A 15,177-nucleotide genomic window follows, 5' to 3' on the forward strand; every position below is an offset into this window, starting at 1 on the left:
GATAGCTAGAAGGTATGTTAGTTTAATTTGTCCAGCGATACTAATAGAACGGTATGTGTATGTCTTTGTTTTTGTTTACAAACATGTTTTTGGTGTTTTCACTTCCGCCATGTCAATGACTCAATGAGTAAATTTGTACTGCGACTTCAGCCACCCAGCCTTCTGTTGACGTCTTTACAATAATTTGTAATACGGTCAGATTTTATTTCTAAACGCAACAAGAACAACCCTTATTCTATCTCACCATGATCAAGTAATTTTCAGCTGCTCAGGCTGTGCTTATTATTGCTTCTGGATGGCAATGCCAACTAATATTATGTTGTCTGAAGTCAGTGTTTTTGGAAGGCCTCTGACAGAAATGGTAGATCAAGTATGATCTATACCTCACCCATAATAATTCCCCGACAAATTAACGGAGGTTATAGAAGATAACTTTCGGGGAACAATGCAAGCCAACACAGAATTAATTGCAATACAACAAGTAACACTGAAGTAAAGCGCTTTATCAGTGAGCTACACTCATTTATAGCATTCATACCAAAGTGTAAATGTATACAAGCCTAGCATGTGGCCTTTCTATTGTGGTCAATTAGCAAATGAAATAGTATATATGAATGCTATAAACAATTGTGATACATACAGAAAGCACTTTACTTTGGTGTTTGAATTTGAATGTTTTCATTGAAATGTTTTTATTTCAATGATATAAAATATCCAACTTTGATGTATAATTTGGCTAACAAAATAACGTTTGCTATACTGTTACAGATTTCATTTGAATGGTGTGAGCAAAGAATACACTTCACAATGAGTAGAGCCGAACGAAACAAACTGAAACGAAAGTCAATCAAAGATAAAGATAGCTATAGTCCAGGGGTGCAGAAGAAAGATGGTATCACTAAGACTCATCGGTCTAAAAACAGATCTAATCTCTCTGAGTCAGATACATCGTTAGACATTGATGTGGAAAATACAAGCCCGTTAAAGCAGGAAACACAGAATGGAAAGGGAAAGTCACCAAGGGGGTATCACAGTCCAAGTAGGAACAGTAGATTGACATCTGATGAAGATCTAAATAGTCACAACTCGCCCAATTCAAGAACACGCAAGACACCAGTATTGGACAGTTCAAACAAGAATCTCACCACAGGAGAGAAAAAGAACAGGGCAATCAACCCTTCAGCTGCAAGCCCTGAATTACACAAACCAAAAAATAAGCCAACTCCAGTGAAGAAAATTAACCAGAATGTCAAATCTCACCAGGGAGAGCACATATATGATTTGAACAAAAGCTCACCATTCACCCATAAGGTGTTTTGCTTATCATGTGCCATAGCTGTGGCAGTTATAGCTTTTTTGCTGTTTGGAGATGTTGGAGGAGGTTTCACAAGAAGAACTGAATCTCCTGCGATTAAAATTCAACAAGAGAAAGAGTTCAGAAACAAATTTACTCAAATACAGCAAACACACCCAGGTCTGAGTAATAGGTTTTGGAGCATATGTGGCATACCCATACAGTCTGTTATCCAGAACCCTGCACCAACACAGCCTGCTGTTATAATGATAGCCAGTCCTCCAGGACGAAGTAACCAAGGCAATGAAATTGCTTCACAACTCAGCAAGACCTATCCAAGTGACACCACTCCCATATTCATTAACAGCACTGAATATAAATCAGAAGATCCTGACATTGTCAAAATGAAAGTGGACACTCTTCTTGCAAATGGGTTTGAGAGAGGAAGTAAAGCAGCTGTCATATACAGACTAGAAGAATTACCACCACCTGCTATTTTGATCTTCTATAAGTACTGTGATAATGAAAATGCCCCGTACAAAGACACGGTCATCATCTTTACTATCAATCTGCCATATCAAATCAGCAACAACTTTAGTACAGGAAGACAGCAAGAGAAAGTAGACGAATTCCTTCTGTCAAAGTGGCAAGGGCATGAGGATCTTGATACTGATAAGATTGCAGCTTTGTTCAGCAGAATTGGAAATTCTGTTGCGATTGTCAACACTGAGTATGATCCTAATCCAGTCATTTAGGAGACTTATAAAAAGATATTATGATGGATTGTCAGGAAATAATGAAGTACTGCAATGGAAATGTCATTAAACTTAATTATTGTAAGGAGAGTATTTATAAATATCACACATTTGTATTGATTGGTGTCTTTCACATTACTAGCTATTGTATCTCACAAAGTGGAGGCTCATATTCATACAAAATACATGACATTCCCAAACAACAAACTTCATGCTTAAGGTCCTAAAATTATAACTTCATTCACATGATTACATGATCATTGAATGCAAGGACCAATGTAAGTACAAAATTGTATAACCACTTGCTTAGTAATCTTGGCAACTACCATGATCTCTATTATTATTAAAAGTTTAGATAGTACTTACTTTTCTCACAATGTACATTTTCCACGAGGTGATTTTGCCAATCTTGTGGTATCAGTACTTTATTTGAATTTTGTGATATGGTATACTAGCCTAGGCCTAATTCTAAATGAAGCACTGATGAACTGAATTGAAATGGTGCAATACAGCTGTACATATGTTTGTGCTTAGTTGTTAGACATATAGACAACACTAGATTGAATCTTTTCATGAGAGGTGACAATAGAAAACAACCTTGATCATGACTTAAGGAATTCATTACTTTTGAAGGCATATTATTTGTAGAATAGCAAATTTAACATTTATTTATGAATATTAGTGTGGCAGCTGTTCTGAATTTATCAATATTACTAAATTTAGTAATAGTATTTTGACTTCTTTTTCTTCAAATTTATACACAGTGTTATTATTTTTCCCAGAATTGTTAGGAATTAGTAGTACTTATCTATGTCTTTAACTATTGAGGTGTGCCTGGCATGAATTCAATATAATTATATAATATTTCTATACTATACAGCAATGCTGTGTCATGCAGTGTGTCCTCTGAATTTAAAAAATGTCTACATTGTGGGTCAAAATGATAAAAATGTCTTCTTTTTGTGAGTCACCACATTGAGAGAGATAGAGGAATACAAAACATGTTTGGTGTGTTAGAAAGAATTGCTGTGTATCATCAATGGTGTATCAAATTGGCATAGTGGGTACTCTGGTAGTGTGCACCCAAAGCCATATGTGTAACTAAACGATATTTTTTACAGGTAAAAACCAAATTTGGCTTTTCCCTGTACTGTGCAAATGGTTTCATATGATTTGTATGTGCTATAAAATAGCTTCATAGAACCTAAGTAAGACAGTATGTAAATTTGACAATATACATGTGAAATCAGTTGTAAAGCGATGCCAAGTTGTACATGTGCAAACAGAAAATATTGGATTTATTTTATGGCTCTATGTCACAGCAATATGCAGTTACACTATTGTTTTTATGTTAATCAAAATATGAAGGCCATGAAAATCACCATTATTTTCCCAAATTATGCATGGATTGATGGTGATAAAGGTTTTGTCTTTGGCACATAGTAACAAGACCCCCTATGTCACTCATATTTTTCCTCAATTGAACCAAAGAAAATATTGGGAATGAGATAAAAATTGTCATATCTGAGAATTTACACATGTTGTTAACAAAGAGAATCTCTAGGTATATTATTTTTTAACAAAATGTGTAAATTCCCTGCTTTGCTGTATAACATACTATCAATTTGACTCAAACCAAGTTCAAAGTATTTTGGTGACTAGATAAAAGGGCACACTGCAGTTTTCTCTATTTTTTTATGTTCCTCTATATTTTTTGTATTACAACTACGACCCTAAAGTGAATTCAATCAATTCCAGTTTGTCAAGTTTTCAAATATTATTGTATTGTAAATGTATGTCATTAATCTATTTTGTACATCTAGTGTACAATCAAATTTATTAGAGTTTTCTTCCTAATTATTTTTGTTTTGTTTCAAAACTGCACCAGCTGTAACTGGAACATATTATACATTTCAAATTCAGTCATTTATAATAAAATGAGTTTACAGCATATCCCATCAAGATATATGTTGCTTTTCATGTGTAATAAATTAAATTTATTGACAGTAAAACTCTGAGAATTGTTGTTTACTTGTTTAGTCAAAGTTACCATTGTATTCGGTGGATCTTTCTTGCCAACCCTTTTCATGTTACTGCATTGAAATGTTCAGGGCTCTACATGTTGGATTATGAATGGGAACATAAAATAAACATTCAAGTAAATTAGTAGTCTAAGAGTAGAGTAGAGTACATCGTCGTAAACCACAGCCTCTTCTACGGTTTCATTTATTTACAAATTAGCTGCATAGCTAATTTTGTTTTGTACATCAACACTACAACCAATCAGATTGCCTCATGCATACCATGTGATATCAAATGCCTTGGTATGATAGTATCCCACATTAACCTGACTTGGACAAGGTGAGTTCTAGTTGCTGAAATGTAATTTTGTCATCCTATGGACAAGCTTGCATGGAATGATATGAACAGAAAATAACGGCTAACAAATCTTGCCTGGAGTATCAAATAGGGTTTGTGAGAGCATGGATTTCACTGATGCTGTGTGCCGTCAGATATGATCATGATTTTGTATCAAGTTACACAATGGCCATACACCTAACTGTAAATAGGTAATGTACGATATAGCATGGGGTAGGAAGGACCTTGGTGGGTATACAAATGTAGGTACAACAAGATGAGATTAGCCGATTCATGCAAGTTCACTCAAATGTAATTCATGGTCTGTGGTTGTTGAAGTGTTGTTAACGATACTTTGGTTAATTTTACAAGGGACTGAACCTGGGCTGAATGCTGATAAGTACGACCTTTTAGCTGGAATCACCATACAGAAGACGTGTAGCAAGTTTCATAAGAACTGATGCAGGAGTTTTTTAGATATCATGTCGGTACAGACAGACAAAAGGATATGATATGATATATATGATATACATGTATGTGTTTTATTGTCATATATATACTGATACATATATAATGAAATGTGCATTGATTTTGCGTGTAATGAATAGGGGATGTGTTCCTTCATCAGATTGATGCATACACACAAAGATGAGTACACTGTCAGCCACCTTCAGTTAGTTTATTTGAAAATATATACATATAGCACATGAACTACTTTAGAAAATTAAAAGACGCTACTCCCATGGATATATATGTTTTGAACTTGAACTCTAGATGTGGAGAAACAACAACCACCCCCCCCCCCCCCTCCATGAAAATTATTCACAATGTCAAACAAAATTTCTTGGATGATAAAGTCTTTGACAGTAGCACAGTTGCAAATTACCAACATCAACTTCTAAATTAAATGATGATTATTTGAAAATTTCATTTATTTTTTAGTATTCTTCATACTTTATCATAAAAGGTTACGATAAATACATGTGTTCATTTGATAATTTAACTGGTTAAGGAATTCAATCAAAACGACTTTTACACATATTCAAAGAAACACTTCAAGTGAATACAGATATAAATTTGCCATGGGCTAATTCCTTTATTTAAATTTTTTTACACATTTGGATGAATAAAATTTGATAATAAATTAGCCCACGACAAATTTACATCTATATTCATGTGATGTGTTACTTTGAATATGATTACATCAAAAAGTGATATGTAATCATTTTGGATTATAAAATCATTTGAAAAAAATTGGCAACTTGGGTACTTTCTCTTGTGTAACACAATGAACAATCAGAGGGTCATTAGTATATATTTATGCTAATAACAGTATTGAGTATTCAAATTCAAGTTAATGATAACTTGTTATATTACAATGCAATCAACCTCACATCTTAGACTGTACATACTTTATCTAGTGCAAGTCTTGGAATTGTTCACAGATTTAAGATATAACACTGCTATGCTATGCTATGCTAGGTAGTTGATGACAATGATGTAGAACTCTGCATGTGAAGAAATATTTCTTTATGTCCAGTTGTGCATGTGTTGTGGTTTGTGTAGTTTTAATGCTGACGTCCTCTTGTTGACTGATATGTTGATAACTGAAAATGTAGCTTGGGCAATACGTTGATGAGTTTGGACAGGATTTTGTTGAGAATTGTAAAGTATTGACACCAGGTAATTTTGCTTTTCTTTTTTCTCAACAGTTAATACAGGTTCTCACTTCCTCACACCACGTTCTCGGTGAAAAACCCAGCCAATTTCTGTTGGGAATAAAACAGCATTGACTATAACACCAAGATTATCTGTTGGTGACCGAATAAAACCCAATTCTTCTAACTCTCCAACTAACTGAAGATGGTTGAAATACACTCCGTGCATTCTAGGTTTTATTGTGAATACACACCAAGAACAGTCATCTGACACCAGGGTTCGATCAGGACCAGTGTCGGGTGGGTGGTTGATGTAAAACTGTAAACTTGGCAACTTTTTCAGAATATTTTTCGCTCCTATGACTTTATATAGTTGAACATACTCTGGACTGATACCGGCCGAATGTTGAACTTGAACTTGTAGTTTGACATAGTCGATCTGGGGGCCATCATGTTCAGTAATTATCCCCTCTCTGTACGTAGATATAGCTTCCTTCAACGGTTCGATTTGATAGAAGTCGGCTTCATCCATCAGCATGTCATATTCTTTGAAATTGTTCGGTAGTCGAAGAGTGGAATTACGAAGGTAGTTGAGTACATATCGAAACAACTCGCCGTCTCTGTCAATAAAGTAGTACCCATCCTCGTCTTTCTTTGCCGAATAATTGCCACTAAACATTGCACCCAACATGCAATCGGGATACTTTGTCAACGTCGTTAGGGAAGTGGTGAACGTCTTGCCCCCAACATTTAGTTTCACCAGTTCACTGAATTTTACCTGTGCTCTAGGTCTCTCGGCTGCGGCCTTATCTGGAAGGACTTTCCCTGTCGACATTGTTGGCTTCGTGGCTTCAATCTGTCTACCTTGCGCATTTAGGGTAAATAACAGAACGTGTGCAGACGCTATTTCGTGTAGAGTATATGGCTAGACCGTATAGACGGAAGTTTTGGTATTTACGATGACAGGGCGTGACCTTATTTTAAAAGGTCGTCTATTGGTGGCGTCCTACTGAAAAGTCTCCGATATTAATGTGTTACTGTTAGTGTGTTATAGAGCAAAAAAATTGTTTTGTTGTTGTTATTATTTTTTTATATTGTTGTTGTTGTTGTCATCGTTTACTGTATTCACTGACTAGCCGTTAGTTTTGGTGCTTTGGCGCTTTGATGCTGGGACTATATTTTATGATGTCGTATGTATATATACGATGCGAGAGTCGTATTTGCCGTATTTCCACCTACACAAGAGATGAAGACAATGACGTCACCAAAAAGGGATAACCTTCGTGAATAACTGGGTTAACGCATCGAGAGTCACGTTTCCTTCAAACACGTGTGAATACTATTACTAGGAGCCTGGAAGGTCTTGTTTTCTAAACCTCTTTTATACACAATATTATTTTATACAATTTAGAATTAATTATTCGATTGTGCACAGCGCATGGTAAGTATCAAATCAAAGTAAACATCTACATGGTGATTTTATTGAAATATAAAAACTAAAATTTGACAAAAGAGAGATCGAATTAAATATCAAACAATTTTATATATTTACACTTTGTAAATGATTTTACGTGACGGAACGCAAGACATTTCTGGAAAGCAACACATGAAATTATCAACAGCATAAGAATCACTTGTGAAAATGTATCATTTTCACGAACAAGTGTCACACATGGCTTGCATGGTGGAAGGGGGCACGGGGGGTGTTACACGTGGCCTCAGGCAAGACATCATTGTATAATTTGCATTGTCTGATAACAATGTCCGACTACGAGATCGACTTATAAGTTCACGACGAAATAGTTCATTGTGTAACTCTTTGCATGCCTTTCACGATTTATACGTGTCATTCTCATGAAGCTTTCATATAGGCACTTTATTTTCGAAACCTATCTACGAATATTGTATGACCTTACGTATAAACTGGGTGACTGATAGGAAGCTGTGACACACATACGTGACCTATCCAGTGCAATTGGGTCAGATGAAATGAAAAATGGAACACGTGGAAACTGTGTATCGCAAAATGTTACAGATTTGCTTGAAGCATGGATGTATTAGTATTATAGGGGGACCCTAATACATCCATGCTTGAACCTAGATGGCATTGTATTCAAAATTCAGATGATTTGTGTGAATGTGGTAGCACAGCAACAAAACGATGCTATACATCCGGGTAGAGAGACTTCGATTGTTCTCCATCATGCATGACTTAGTTTAGCGGTTGTATGCATCTTCGTCATAGTAACATATCACATTTGTCGTGTGTATTTCCTTGGTTAAACACCGGAAAAATATCGAGGAATAATATCCAATTGTCAAAGAAATCTACAGCTAAAGCACAAAGTCAGAATTATTTTAGCTGATTAGATAGACAAGGAGAAAGTTAGCCTGAACGATCCAGGCGCGAGTCTATAATACGCGCAATTCAACCATCATCCAATTGTGCACAGAGCAGGCAACGTATCAAAATAAACATCTACACAGTGATTTTACAAACTAAAATTTGACAAAAGAGGGATTGAGAATTAAATATCAAACAATTTTATATATTTACACTTTGTAAATGATTTTATGTGACGGAAAGCGAGACATTTCTGGAAAGCAACACATATGAAATCATCAAAGGCATACTGGGGGAAGGGGATAAGTGTCACTTGTGAAAAATGTATCGTGTTTTTCACGGACAAGTGTCACGCATGGCTTACATGGGGGGGGGAGGGGTATTACACGTGGCCTCAGACAAGACATCATTGTATAATTTGCATTGTCTGATAACAATGTCCGACTACGAGATCGACTTATAAGTTCACGACGAAATAGTTCATTGTGTAACTCTTTGCATGCCTTTCACGATTTATACGTGTCATTCTCATGAAGCTTTCATATAGGCACTTTATTTTCGAAACCTATCTACGAATATTGTATGACCTTACGTATAAACTGGGTGACTGATAGGAAGCTGTGACACACATACGTGACCTATCCAGTGCAATTGGGTCAGATGAAATGAAAAATGGAACACGTGGAAACTGTGTATCGCAAAATGTTACAGATTTGCTTGAAGCATGGATGTATTAGTATTATAGGGGGACCCTAATACATCCATGCTTGAACCTAGATGGCATTGTATTCAAAATTCAGATGATTTGTGTGAATGTGGTAGCACAGCAACAAAACGATGCTATACATCCGGGTAGAGAGACTTCGATTGTTCTCCATCATGCATGACTTAGTTTAGCGGTTGTATGCATCTTCGTCATAGTAACATATCACATTTGTCGTGTGTATTTCCTTGGTTAAACACCGGAAAAATATCGAGGAATAATATCCAATTGTCAAAGAAATCTACAGCTAAAGCACAAAGTCAGAATTATTTTAGCTGATTAGATAGACAAGGAGAAAGTTAGCCTGAACGATCCAGGCGCGAGTCTATAATACGCGCAATTCAACCATCATCCAATTGTGCACAGAGCAGGCAACGTATCAAAATAAACATCTACACAGTGATTTTACAAACTAAAATTTGACAAAAGAGGGATTGAGAATTAAATATCAAACAATTTTATATATTTACACTTTGTAAATGATTTTATGTGACGGAAAGCGAGACATTTCTGGAAAGCAACACATATGAAATCATCAAAGGCATACTGGGGGAAGGGGATAAGTGTCACTTGTGAAAAATGTATCGTGTTTTTCACGGACAAGTGTCACGCATGGCTTACATGGGGGGGGGGGGGAGGAGGGGTATTACACGTGGCCTCAGACAAGACATCATTGTATAATTTGCATTGTCTGATAACAATGTCCGACTACGAGATCGACTTATAAGTTCACGACGAAATAGTTCATTGTGTAACTCTTTGCATGCCTTTCACGATTTATACGTGTCATTCTCATGAAGCTTTCATATAGGCACTTTATTTTCGAAACCTATCTACGAATATTGTATGACCTTACGTATAAACTGGGTGACTGATAGGAAGCTGTGACACACATACGTGACCTATCCAGTGCAATTGGGTCAGATGAGATGAAAAGGGAATACATGCAAACTGTGTATCGCAAAATGTTACAGATTTGCTTGAACCAAGATGGCATTCTATTCAAAATTCAGATGATTTGTGTGAATGTGGTAGCACAGGAACACAACGATGCTCTACATCCGGGTAGAGAGACTTCGATTGTTCTCCATCATGCATGACTTCGTGGTTGTATGCATCTTCGTCATAGTAACATATCACATTGGTCGTGTGTATTTCCTTGGTTAAACACAGGAAAAATATCGAGGAATAATATCCAACTGTCAAAGAATTCTACAGCTAAAACTCAAAGTCAGAAATATTTTAGCTGCTTAGATAGACATGGGGAAAGTTAGCCTGAACGATCCAGGTGCGAGTATATAATACGCGCAATTCAACCGTCCTAAATCATTCAATTGTGCAGAGCATGCAAAGTATCAAAATAAACATCTACACGGTGATTTTAGGAACTAAAATTTGACAAAAGAGGGATTAAATTAAATATTAAACAATTTTATATATTTAAACTTTGTAAATGATTTTATGTGACGGAAAGCAAGACATTTCTGGAAAGCAACACATATGAAATTATCAAAGGCATACTGGAGGGGGGGGGGGATAAGTGTCACTTGTGAAAATGTATCGTTGTTTTCACGGACAAATGTCACACATGGCTTACACGGGGGGGGGGGGGTATTACATGTGGCCTCAGACAAGACATCATTGTATAATTTGCACTGTCTGATAACAATGTCCGACTACGAGATCGACTTATAAGTTCACAACGAAATAGTACATTGTGTAACTCTTTGCATGCCTTTCACGATTTATACGTGTCATTCTCATGAAGCTTTCATATAGGCACTTTATTTTCGAAACCTATCTACGAATATTGTATGACCTTACGTATAAACTGAGTGACTGATAGGAAGCTGTGACACACATACGTGACCTATCCAGTGCAATTGGGTCAGATGAAATGAAAGGGAATACATGCAAACTATGTATCGCAAAATGTTACAGATTTGCTTGAACCTAGATGGCATTCTATTCAAAATCAGATGATTTGTGTGAATGTGGTAGCACAGCAACAAAACGATGCTATACATCCGGGTAGAGAGACTTCGATTGTTCTCCATCATGCATGACTTAGCGGTTGTATGCATCTTCGTCATAGTAACACATATCACATTTGTCATGTGCATTTCGGTGGTTAAACACAGGAAAAATATCGAGGAATAATAGCCAATTGTCAAAGAAATCTACAGCTAAAACTCAAAGTCAGAAATATTTTAGCTGATTAGATAGACAAGGGGAAAGTTAGCCTGAACGATCCAGGCGCGAGTTTAAAATACGCGCAATTCAACCGTCATGCAAAGTATCAAAATAAACATCTACACGGTGATTTTATAAACTAAAATTTGACAAAAGAGGAATCGAATTAAATATTAAACATTTTTATATATTTACACATTGTAAATGATTTTTATGTGACGGAAAGCAAGACATTTCTGGAAAGCAACACATATGAAATCATCAAAGGCATACTGGGGGAAGGGGATAAGTGTCACTTGTGAAAAATGTATCGTGTTTTTCACGGACAAGTGTCACGCATGGCTTACATGGGGGGGGGAGGGGTATTACACGTGGCCTCAGACAAGACATCATTGTATAATTTGCATTGTGTGATAACAATGTCCGACTACGAGATCGACTTATAAGTTCACGACGAAATAGTTCATTGTGTAACTCTTTGCATGCCTTTCACGATTTATACGTGTCATTCTCATGAAGCTTTCATATAGGCACTTTATTTTCGAAACCTATCTACGAATATTGTATGACCTTACGTATAAACTGGGTGACTGATAGGAAGCTGTGACACACATACGTGACCTATCCAGTGCAATTGGGTCAGATGAGATGAAAAGGGAATACATGCAAACTGTGTATCGCAAAATGTTACAGATTTGCTTGAACCAAGATGGCATTCTATTCAAAATTCAGATGATTTGTGTGAATGTGGTAGCACAGGAACACAACGATGCTCTACATCCGGGTAGAGAGACTTCGATTGTTCTCCATCATGCATGACTTCGTGGTTGTATGCATCTTCGTCATAGTAACATATCACATTGGTCGTGTGTATTTCCTTGGTTAAACACAGGAAAAATATCGAGGAATAATATCCAACTGTCAAAGAATTCTACAGCTAAAACTCAAAGTCAGAAATATTTTAGCTGCTTAGATAGACATGGGGAAAGTTAGCCTGAACGATCCAGGTGCGAGTATATAATACGCGCAATTCAACCGTCCTAAATCATTCAACTTGCAGAGCATGCAAAGTATCAAAATAAACATCTACACGGTGATTTTAGGAACTAAAATTTGACAAAAGAGGGATTAAATTAAATATTAAACAATTTTATATATTTAAACTTTGTAAATGATTTTATGTGACGGAAAGCAAGACATTTCTGGAAAGCAACACATATGAAATTATCAAAGGCATACTGGAGGGGGGGGATAAGTGTCACTTGTGAAAATGTATCGTTGTTTTCACGGACAAATGTCACACATGGCTTACACGGGGGGGGGGGTATTACATGTGGCCTCAGACAAGACATCATTGTATAATTTGCACTGTCTGATAACAATGTCCGACTACGAGATCGACTTATAAGTTCACAACGAAATAGTACATTGTGTAACTCTTTGCATGCCTTTCACGATTTATACGTGTCATTCTCATGAAGCTTTCATATAGGCACTTTATTTTCGAAACCTATCTACGAATATTGTATGACCTTACGTATAAACTGAGTGACTGATAGGAAGCTGTGACACACATACGTGACCTATCCAGTGCAATTGGGTCAGATGAAATGAAAAGGGAATACATGCAAACTATGTATCGCAAAATCATAGTGTTACAGATTTGCTTGAACCTAGATGGCATTCTATTCAAAATTCAGATGATTTGTGTGAATGTGGTAGCACAGCAACAAAACGATGCTATACATCCGGGTAGAGAGACTTCGATTGTTCTCCATCATGCATGACTTAGCGGTTGTATGCATCTTCGTCATAGTAACACATATCACATTTGTCATGTGCATTTCGTTGGTTAAACACAGGAAAAATATCGAGGAATAATATCCAATTGTCAAAGAAATCTACAGCTAAAACTCAAAGTCAGAAATATTTTAGCTGATTAGATAGACAAGGGGAAAGTTAGCCTGAACGATCCAGGCGCGAGTTTAAAATATACGCGCAATTCAACCGTCATGCAAAGTATCAAAATAAACATCTACACGGTGATTTTATAAACTAAAATTTGACAAAAGAGGAATCGAATTAAATATTAAACATTTTTATATATTTACACATTGTAAATGATTTTTATGTGACGGAAAGCAAGACATTTCTGGAAAGCAACACATATGAAAATATCAAAGGCATACTGGAGGGGGGGGGGATAAGTGTCACTTATGAAAATGTATCGTTGTTTTCACGGACAAGTGTCACACATGGCTTACAAGGGGGGGGGGGAGGGGGGGGGGTTACATGTGGCCTCAGACAAGACATCATTGTATAATATGCAGTGTCTGATAACAATGTCCGACTACGAGATCGACTTATAATTTCACGACGAAATAGTGCATTGTCTAACTCTTTGCATGCCTTTCACGATTTATACGTGTCATTCTTATGGATCTTTCATATAGGCACTTTATTTTCGAAACCTATCTACGAATATTGTATGACCTTACGTATAAACTGGATGACTGATAGGAAGCTGTGACACACATACGTGACCTATCCAGTGCAATTGGGTCAGATGAGATGAAAAGGGAATACATGCAAACTGTGTATCGCAAAATGTTACAGATTTGCTTGAACCTAGATGGCATTCTATTCAAAATTCAGATGATTTGTGTGAATGTGGTGGCACAGCAACAAAACGATGCTATACATCCGGGTCGAGAGACTTCGATTGTTCTCCATCATGCATGACTTAGTGGTTGTATGCATCTTCGTCAAAGTAACATATCACATTTGTCGTGTGTATTTCCTTGGTTAAACACAGGAAAAAGTATCGCAGTTCTGTCTAACGAGACAATGTTCCCGCATTTGTTTAGCTTAAATTTTAATAAGTTTTGTTCATCCAACAGAGATACTAGTATTTCGACCATAATATGATCAGTAAGGCTTTTTTTCAGCCTTGCTTTTAGAGGCAGGGGACGTTAGTTTAGTTGTGACAGGTTTGTCTCTAAGAATTTTGTTCCTGGTTTGGTCGGTTCAAGGTTACATTATTATCTAGCCGTTCCCAATGTTTTGTTAATGCATTTTTTAGTTTATCAGATGCTTTGATGTTGGGACTATATGTTGTGATGTTGAATTGAATTGAATTGAATTGAATTGTTTATTCACCAGATATAAAACAGGATAACATTTTTATGTACATTTCAAAAAGGAGGTTGATTGGATCTGGTGAGGGCCACAGATGTCGTATGTATATATATGATGCGAGAGTCGTATTTGCCGTATTTCCACCTACACAAGAGATAAAGACAATGACGTCACCAAAGAAGTGATAACCTTCGTGAATAACTGGGTTAACGCATTGAGAGTCACGTTTCCTTCAAACACGTGTGAATACTATTACTAGGAGCCTGGAAGGACTTGTTTTCTAAACCTCTTTTATACAAAATATAATATACGACTTTATACAATTTAGAATTAAATCATTCAATTGTGACCAGAGCATGCAACGTATCAAAATAAACATCTACACGGTGATTTTATCAACTAAAATTTGACAAAAGAGGGATCGAATTAAATATTAAATAATTTTATATATTTACACTTTGTAAATGATTTTACTTGACGGAAAGCAAGACATTTCTGGAAAGCAACACATGAAATTATCAACAGCATAAGAATCACTTGTGAAAATGTATCGTTTTCACGAACAAGTGTCACACATGGCTTGCATGGTGAGAGGGGCACGGGGGGTGTTACACGTGGCCTTAGACAAGGCATCATTGTATAATTTGCATTGTTTGATAACAATGTACGACTAC

The 15,177-nt window shown here is 36.4% G+C and overlaps 1 protein-coding gene across 1 annotated transcript; it reads left to right on the top strand.

Moving 5' to 3' along the window:
• Positions 1–44: 44 nt before the first annotated feature.
• LOC144441018 (torsin-1A-interacting protein 1-like) lies at positions 45–3,927 on the top strand. Its single transcript, XM_078130528.1, has 2 exons — positions 45–51; positions 769–3,927. The coding sequence occupies exon 2, from the start codon at positions 808–810 to the stop codon at positions 2,047–2,049; it is 1,242 nt and encodes a 413-aa protein (XP_077986654.1). The 5' UTR covers positions 45–51; positions 769–807; the 3' UTR covers positions 2,050–3,927.
• The last annotated feature ends 11,250 nt before the right edge of the window (positions 3,928–15,177 follow it).

Source organism: Glandiceps talaboti, chromosome 10 (assembly GCF_964340395.1).
Source record: "Glandiceps talaboti chromosome 10, keGlaTala1.1, whole genome shotgun sequence".
NCBI classification, from domain to species: Eukaryota; Metazoa; Hemichordata; class Enteropneusta; family Spengelidae; genus Glandiceps; species Glandiceps talaboti.

Coding starts and splice junctions, on each gene's coding strand:
- LOC144441018 (XM_078130528.1), top strand. CDS start 808: ATGAGTAGAGCCGAACGAAACAAACTGAAACGAAAGTCAATCAAAGAT.